The sequence below is a fragment of the Mytilus galloprovincialis genome, chromosome 3 (genome assembly GCF_965363235.1).
Source record: "Mytilus galloprovincialis chromosome 3, xbMytGall1.hap1.1, whole genome shotgun sequence".
NCBI lineage: Eukaryota > Metazoa > Mollusca > Bivalvia > Mytilida > Mytilidae > Mytilus > Mytilus galloprovincialis.
The window spans coordinates 62,393,850-62,402,857 of NC_134840.1; the positions used below are offsets into that span (position 1 = coordinate 62,393,850).

The 9,008-nt window shown below is 33.1% G+C and overlaps 1 protein-coding gene across 1 annotated transcript in view; it reads right to left on the reverse strand.

Moving 5' to 3' along the window:
* Positions 1 to 8,407, reverse strand: part of LOC143068572 (uncharacterized) — a 45,222-nt gene extending 36,815 nt beyond the window's left edge. Inside the window, exons 1-8 of the mRNA XM_076242752.1 lie at positions 8,328 to 8,407; positions 7,736 to 7,834; positions 6,228 to 6,281; positions 5,526 to 5,745; positions 4,431 to 4,736; positions 2,110 to 2,190; positions 1,553 to 1,650; positions 405 to 605 (exon numbers count right to left, since the gene is read on the reverse strand). Of these exons, the coding sequence (XP_076098867.1) occupies positions 405 to 605; positions 1,553 to 1,650; positions 2,110 to 2,190; positions 4,431 to 4,736; positions 5,526 to 5,745; positions 6,228 to 6,281; positions 7,736 to 7,834; positions 8,328 to 8,378 (1,110 nt within the window). The 5' untranslated portion in view covers positions 8,379 to 8,407. The remainder of the gene's footprint in view (positions 1 to 404; positions 606 to 1,552; positions 1,651 to 2,109; positions 2,191 to 4,430; positions 4,737 to 5,525; positions 5,746 to 6,227; positions 6,282 to 7,735; positions 7,835 to 8,327) is intronic.
* Between the last annotated feature and the right edge of the window lie 601 nt (positions 8,408 to 9,008).

A 9,008-nucleotide genomic window follows, 5' to 3' on the forward strand; every position in this document is an offset into this window, starting at 1 on the left:
GAGCTCATATATTATCCAAGCAGTACAGTAGAGTATGATATTCTGAGCTCATATATTATCCAAGCAGTACAGTAGAGTATGATATTCTGAGCTCATATATTATCCAAGCAGTACAGTAGAGTATGATATTCTGAGCTACCAATTAACCTTTTGGACTCTTTTTCAATCTCTATTGCTAGTCTGGTTGTTTGCTGTGCCACAAGTCCAAGGTTCAGCTGTTAATTCAGAGGAGAAAAAAACATGCAATACTGTAACAAAAGGATTTATCATTGACATCTTTTTTCTTGCATACCTAATTGTTAAATTTTCTACAGAACCTAACAGTACAGTTTTTTTTGGCTACGCTGCTATTTTATGTCTGTGGAGTTCCACGAGTCTTTTTTCATTCTATGACCTTATCTTACCTTTAATCCAGGTAATCCTGACAGGCCAATATTTCCTCTTTCACCTGCTTCACCTGGACTTCCGGCCATTCCAGGTAATCCAAATCTTCCTGGCTCTCCTGCCTCCCCTCTATATATTTTGTTTGGGTTAGGATCTATGACATCACCAGGGAAACCCTTAAGTCCTGTTGACCCTTCTTCACCAGGACGTCCTGGTCGGCCCTGGACGGAAAACATGCATATATTTAAAAAAAATATATCTGCCCATATATAAACTATTTCTGTTATTCTATTTCTGTTATTCAATTTCTGTAATTCTATTTCTGTAATTCTCTGACAATTTATATACAGATCACTTAAAGGCAATATTACATTTTGGCTTCATATTGTCTTACTAAAGGCTCTAAGAAGTGTAAGTCAATCAGCTGAGAATCAATTCGATTTTATTTACAATAATAACTCCCATGAAGACCCATTTAAGGGCAATAACTCATATAAGGAGCCATTTAAGGGCAGTAACTCCTATAAGGAGCCATGTAAGGATAATAACTCCCATGAGGACCCATTTAAGGACAATCACTCCTATAAAGAGTCAATAGACATTTCAGCCATGTTCGCTTTTTTTTTTCTCGCTAATCATCATTGCTAGTCAAAACTCTGTCATTCTCTTTCTCGCCTTTGTTTACAATTTTAAACCCAGGTAAACGGTTGTCTAAAAGTATGAATTTGATGGTTCACTTATGGTGCCATTAAGATAGGAAATGATTATGTATTAAGTTTCATATGACATTTTTTGTTTTTCTGTAACAATCGGCAATTATAATAAATGATTATCATTTTACATTGCACCCCTTTTTTACGTTGAGGTTTTCTTCTATCTACATATCTTCTCACAATAATATGGATCATCATCTTTTTAAAAAATTATGTTTTATTTTAAGGTAAAAACCTTGTTTATGATAAATATGTAGCGATTGTGTGGGGTAACTATGGGGTAATTGCAAATGTTGTTCAGACAGTTAAGTACAGATTTTGATATAAACATTTTCTTCAGCCAGATTAAGCATGATAGATATTGTATGGATCTTCAAAGGAAAGAATATAAATATAATAAATACCCCTTTAGATTAAGTCAATTGAATAGCCTAGTTAACATAAATTTAGCTCACCTGGTTTCCATCAGCACCAGAATTTCCCGTATTACCAGGTACTCCTGACTGTCCCTTCTGTCCAGGTAATCCTGGTAAACCATCAAGTCCTTCAAGTCCTAAATATATCATGAATATATTGATGATATTTTTCTATCATGTTTGGACAAGAAAATGTTTAAAAGATTTTCCCTTTGTGTTTCAGAATTTAACTTCAGTCATCTCTGAATAAAAATATTAAGACTTTAACATTGTCCTGAACTTGCTGAACGTAGATTTTTAGGTAAAATAAAAATTGTAAGTTTACTTCAATTAATTACAGGTCACTGACAAAAAAAAACAAAAAAAACAAACCCTGGTTTATACTAAATGAATGATGGCTGTTTAATAATAAACATGATAAAAGATGGCTGGTCAAGAAATAGACTGGTAAAAACTTAGTGAATGGAAATGAAATATACAGATAAACTACATTGTAACAATTTCTACATCAATATATTTCAAATGAGTTATACACAATCAAACAAAGTCTTTTATCATCATCAGGTTCAAGATTTTTGTTAGTAAAAACATCTTACCAGGAAGACCAGGTAATCCAGATTCTCCTTTGAATCCTTGTGCTCCACCTGGACAAATTCCACAATCCTCTCCGCTACCTCCTGTAAATCATAACCAATATTAAGTTTTAACATGTTGTGTACGTATGTGTTTATACTTTCTATTATTTTGATCTAAAAAGAATACACAAACCAACAAACTTGTGTTAAATAATAATAAAAAAAATGGCCCCCAAGGGAAGCAGGTCAAATCACCCCACAGCCAAAACCGCCCCCTCTTTTAAAAAAATCTTTTTAAAACATCGCCACACTTGTGAAAAGGGTTAAATCCCGTTAATGTTTCTCCTGTCAACTCGCCCCACTTATTGAAAAAAGGTAAAATCTACTTCAATCTATAATTTTCAGGTCTACCAACTAGCCCCACTTAAATGAAAACTAATCTAGTAAATCTACACTGTCACATGTACAGAATACCCCCCAAAAAAATAAAATTAATTAAACCATTATTTTTGAAATTAAATGATGTTTGACATTCTTAGAATATAATTGCAAATACATGTTCATATCATTATTGGAGCATAACTTTATACTTGTAAGCTTGGTTATTTGTATAACAATTGAAAATAAACCTGTTAATTGAATCGAAATAGGATTTTAGCCTTTTTTATAAGTGGGGCGAGTTGGTAAACAAGAATGGGGCGAGTTTGTGAAAAAGTGGGACGATTAGGTGTGGGGCGATTTACCAGTGGGGCGATTTGTCATGGATTCTCCCCCAAGTTACACATATTTTATATCTTCAAGGGACATAACTCTTTAAAAAAAAATTACTAATGTTGAAGAATGTCTATAAGAGGGCTTAAAGTGATCTGTCCTTATCTAAGTACTCATACCCTAATCATTAGTGGTTGGGTCATATATGTGGCCATGATAGAAACTAAATTGGCCATTGAAAAACCTACTGGTATTAAGTGTGGTGATTTTTAAGAAGTTCCGTTGAAAAATAATTAGAAATTAGAACAAACTATATAATCCTATATTACATGTCAACAAAAATAATACCAGATCACCAGAAACAATCACTAGGATTTATTTAAGGGGACCTCACAATACTGTGGATTCATTTATTTTCCTGAGCATAAATTTTCGTAGATTGAGAAAATCTTACATTTTCCTGGATATCTAATTTTGTGGTTTGTCAACCTCTGTATACACAGCCATTATAAAATTTGTAATTTGTTGAACATTTGAAATCGTGGTTCACCTGTACCCACAAAATCCACGAAAATTGATATCCAACGAAAATTTAATGAATCCACAGTAGTAGAATTAGAGGAAAACAAAATTTTAAACATGATATGTTGGTCTGAGTACACAGCTGTTACGTAGTGCATTTCTTTCAGACAATAAATAAAAATTAAAAAAAATCCCACCTGTGCTTTCTCAATAATATTTTTACAATGTGTAGTACTGCTATTGGGACAATTTATATCAAAAACAAGAATGTGTCCACAGTACACGGATGCCCCACTCGCTAAACTTCTATGTTTAATGGACCGTGAAATTGGAATAAATTCTCTAATTTGGCTTTAAAATTAGAATGATCTTATCAAAGGGAACATGTATACTAAGTTTCAAGTTGATTGGACTTCTACTTTATCAAAAACTTTAACCTGAAATTTGCACTATCATTTTCTATGTTCAGTGAACCGTAAAATTGGGGTCAAAACTCTAATTTGGCATTTCAATTAGAAAGATGATATCATAGGGCACATGTATACTAAGTTTCAAGTTGATTGGACTTCAACTTCATCAAAAACTACCTTGACCAAAAACTTTAACCTGAAGCGGGACAGACGGACGAACGAATGGACGGACGAACGAACGGTACGACGGACAGACGGACAGACGAACGGACGCACAGACCAGAAAACATAATGCCCCTCTACTATCGTAGGTGAGGCATAAAAATATAGAAAACTTCATTGGCTCTAACTCAAAATATGGACAATTCTATGTTAAGGGGGTCTTGAAATCTTTTGACAGCTTCCGAATTGCTTATTTGCTTGTTGTCCTATGAAAACTGAGATGAAAACTTGCTGAAATGTACAGTAGCCCTATCTTTGAACTTTAGAAGATCTTTCACACTAGATATTAGCCCCTGAAAAGGTAACTTCTGTCAAAATTAAAATTACATTGGTATTAATCAATTATCCTACTTAATAAACTAAAAGGCCCTACTGTCATACAATTTATTCTGTGTATAAAAATTGGCCAAATATTCAGGAATTAAAGGCAGTGAAAACTAATATCAGTTTCATCCTGATGAATAGTAAATACATTACCTTTTAACCCAGGTATTCCAGGGAGACCATCCCGGCCGTAATCTCCACCATCACCTCGCTCACCAAACAATCCAGATGATCCTTGAGGACCAGTGATATCAAGACCGATTCCAGGAATACCAGGCAAACCTGGAAATCCATCGTCTCCTGGACGACCAGAAATACCATTAACACCATCACGACCAGGTCGACCTCTGAACCCTGGCTCACCTACTACATCACGTCCTGGACTACCAGGGACTCCAGTTTGACCCTTCTGTCCAAGAGTTCCAGGAAGACCTGGATTTCCGTTACCACCAAACCCTCCTACAATGGAAAAGAAAAACATTTAAATAACAAAACTTATTTTGAGAAGAGCTTGCAAATATACTGTGCTGAAATGTGCTTCAGAATATACTAGTAAACATGATGAGTTAGGAATTTACGGTAAAAATTACCATAATCCAATTATTAGTATGTTTCATTTTTTCTTTTATTCTAAGTCTGAACAAAACAGATCAGCTGTGGCAAAGTTCAACTCACAATTAGAGATCTATTAAACAGCACTAAATTTTTCATTTTCAGAAATCCATATGGTTAAATCATTTCTAGAGATGAGTTAATCATTGAGGTAAAAACTTTAAAAACAATTGACCTAATTGTAATTATTATTGGAATAACCCCTTTTGCATACTGATATAGAATTTATTTTTTTAAATTATTTCATTTTAGTAACAGAGGCTCAAAACCCTGTTTACACTTGCATTTTTTCAAAATCAATCTAAATTTAAATCAATATCTATATTTGAAATGACCTAAATAAAAATAATAAAAGTAAAACTAGTCTGATGAAATAGAAAGAAATATTCTAAACTATTGTCTATATTTTTTCTTTCATGCATAGAATATAATTTATTAACAGATGTGTATCCAGGATTTTGAAATAGGGGAAGCCCATATCAGCCAAAGTCATCAACATTTGGAGTGGGATGTGCAATAAGTCTATAAAGTAACCATATACATATCTCCATATGGGTGTGGCCTGGGAACCCTGCCCTCCCCCTCTAAATTTGTGTCTGATAAATTTGAATTACTTGGTGAAAGAAAAATACCTACCTCTCTCTCCAGGTTCTCCTGGAATAGAAAACCCAGTTGCACCACGGAGTCCAGGCAATCCATCTAGTCCAGGCAGACCTGGCCCACCAGGTGGACCAGAAATTCCTATTTCACCATCTCGTCCAGAGAATCCTTTCTCCCCTGTAAATCCTACATCTCCAGGACGTCCCTGTGCCCCTGGCTGACCATCTAGATCATTTCTGATATCTCCTGGATATCCCTATGAAGACAAAAAGATACTTTGATCTACTGACATAAGTGGCTATCTAAACAACTTTCTTATCATCTACCTACTAAAAATACTGAATTGATAAATTCAATTTTATAAAAAAAAATTATAAATCAATTCAAAGTTTAAGAGAAACTATATTCCCTAGAAAGATAACAAAAAAGGTTTTTCTTTAAAATAAAATAAAAAACAGCATATTTTTAATACATTGTTTCTTGCAAAATAAGGGGTCTAAGTCACTAGCCAGTCAATACTGAGGTTGTGAGTTCAAACCCCGACTGTGTAGGTTCACTCAACTCCAATCTTACTTGACTAGGATTGTCAGTTATCTTATTGAAGGTCGGTGGTTTTCTCCGGACACTTCGGCTTCCTCCACCAATGAAAACTGGCCGCCACAAAATAGCCTAAATGCGGTGCTTAAAAGTGGCGTTAAAACACCAAAAATCAAAAATCAAATCTTGCAAAATACATACTACTGGTCCTTCATCTCCTCTGGTTCCCTGTCTTCCAGTATCTCCTGTTATCCCCTAAAATACAATAAATTCTAATTAATAATCATTATTGGAAAGTTAGGTCATAACTTCTCATGTGTGAGTGGATATTCCAGCTATTTTTATACTTTTACACCCCACACCTGGCTTTTATTTATTTTTTGTCAAATTAACTCTCTTCATTATTACTTTTATTCATTATTCTCTAGTCTGTAAACCCCATCCAGACCCTCCTATTAAAATACAGTGCTAACATTTTCATTTTCTTTATGCCTTTTTGGAATAACAAGCTAAAGAAAATAACTTCTCTAGAAATAAAAAACAAATAAGTCCCAACTCAGTGAATAGCTTGAGATGAAGAATTATCACACAGAAATACAAAAGAATTTAAAACAAATTAGCACTAATTTATCTTATTACTATCATTAAAACTTTGTTTTAACTTCACTTACATTAGCATTTAAATCAGAGTAACAATGATATATAAGAGGAACAAAAGATACAAAAGTGACATTCAAACTCATTCAAAGTCAAAAATAAATTGACAAGCCATGGTAAAAAAAAGAAACAGACAAAAACTACCAAATGTACTCAAAACACAACATAGATTATTAAACACTGAGCAACAGTAACCCCACTAAATTATTAGAATTTGCATTCAATAGCTATATTTATAGTCATGTTAGCATAGAGAAATCTCAATTACAAAATTTACTTAAATAAGAATGTGCCCACATGGATGCTCCATTTGCACTGTCATTTTCTATGTGGACCTTGACATTTGGCATTAAAATTAGAAATATCATACCCTATAGAACATGTGGGTCAATATCCCTAATGTGCCTCAAATTGAGGAACTCAAAAGTTGTGTGTAAACAAAAAATCTCTGTGTAGTGATATTGGACATGTTTCTACTTTTAACAAGTGACTGAGCTTAACCGTTAGTGTTGATATGGAAAGTAGAGGAACATAGAATAAATGTGTAAAAACTATGGAGCTATTAACTGTGTTCAAAGTATCAAATTTCAAAGAACTTGTTGTGTTAAAAGGGGGATTTTTCACCATGAGAAACAGCATCCCGAAAGGATTTTCAGGGTACGCTTATTTAAGGAAAAAGTTATCTCACTTTGAACCCCAAAAATAAACCACATATATGAAAATGTCTCAGCATCGAAACGAGCAATCATACATATCCAAGTTTACTATATGGACTGAGCTACAGGAAAAAAACATTACCATTACAGCCTATGGAAAATCAATTAAGGATATTGATCCATGTGAACTAAGTTTCAAGTTTATAAGACTTCAACTTATACCTTGACCAAAAACTTTAACCTGAAGCAGGACAGACAGACAAAAGAACTGATGAACGAACAAAATGATGCACAGACTGAAAAACATAATGCCCCTAAGTGGGGCACAATAATAAGAGGGGCATAACAATCTATAATGATAATAGATTGATATAAATTGGGTAACATTTGTCTTACCTTAACACCTTTAAATCCATCAATACCCTCCCTTCCTTTGTCGCCAGCCATTCCTTTTGGACCATAAGACCCAGTGGGTCCATCTTTACCTCTCTTACCCTGTAGAAATACATATGTCAAGATATAATTATAAAATACATATCAAATTTCCATTGATTTTTGTGTGTTTTTTTCTGCATGTTCTGATTTTGTATCATATATGGACACCCCATATCCTTTGTTTTTCTATTAAAATGCAGTTTTTGTTGTTATAAACATTGATAATTTAGAACTCTTTTTTTTATCAATACCTCTTCTCATAAGTTTATTAAAATGACCTCTTTAAAATGTTTTTCTTTGAATATACAGGATTAAATGTTTACAAATACAAAATTTGTTACATTGAAAATTCAAAAAAAAAAAATGTTCACAAATACAAAATATGTTTCGTTGAAAATACAGGAATGAATAAAATGTTCCAAAATAAAAAAAATACCATACCTTATAATATCTTTATTTTTTTGGGGGGTGGGTGGGGGGGTTCTTTTTTAACGATATAAAATGTTTAAACATTTACATTGATCAAATAATTCTGCAGTTAAAACATACATACCCTACGACCTTCTGGACCTTGTTCTCCTGCTGGTCCTTTCATCCCATCCATTCCTTTATTTCCCTGAAATATTATGTTCAATATTATAGGGTTATTGCATGAATATTGGGGAATATTGTCCCGAGTAGAATTTTATATTGCACGAGCTTGCGAGTGCAATATATGTTCTACGAGGGACAATATTCCCCAATATTCATGCAATAACCCTTTGATTGTATAGCAATATGATATTTGAAAGTAAAAATTGGTTTAAACTAAGATTTTGTCATTGATTTTGTCATGAATTTTGAAGATTTATTGCACTAGTGCAATATTAGAATTTATTGCAAGCCAACTTTTGGTTACTTTCTGTTGGAAATATATATTGCTATACAATAATAACAATTATATTGCTAATGAAGCAGTATGTACATGTTATTTATAGTCCTTGATTTTTTACAATGTTTCTGTGAAAAAAGCTTTTTTCTGTATTTTATACTCCACATACATGAACATGATATGCTAACAGCTATGCCCTCTGGTCTCTAGTGATTCCCAGAAAAAAATATTATTTTATCTACCAAAATTTACGGTAGTTGTCTCATTGGCCATAAAACCACTTCTTCTTAATTCTATGATATGAATAACCACAGTAAGTTTATATTTTATGAATATTTATAAATATATTATATTAGTTTAATA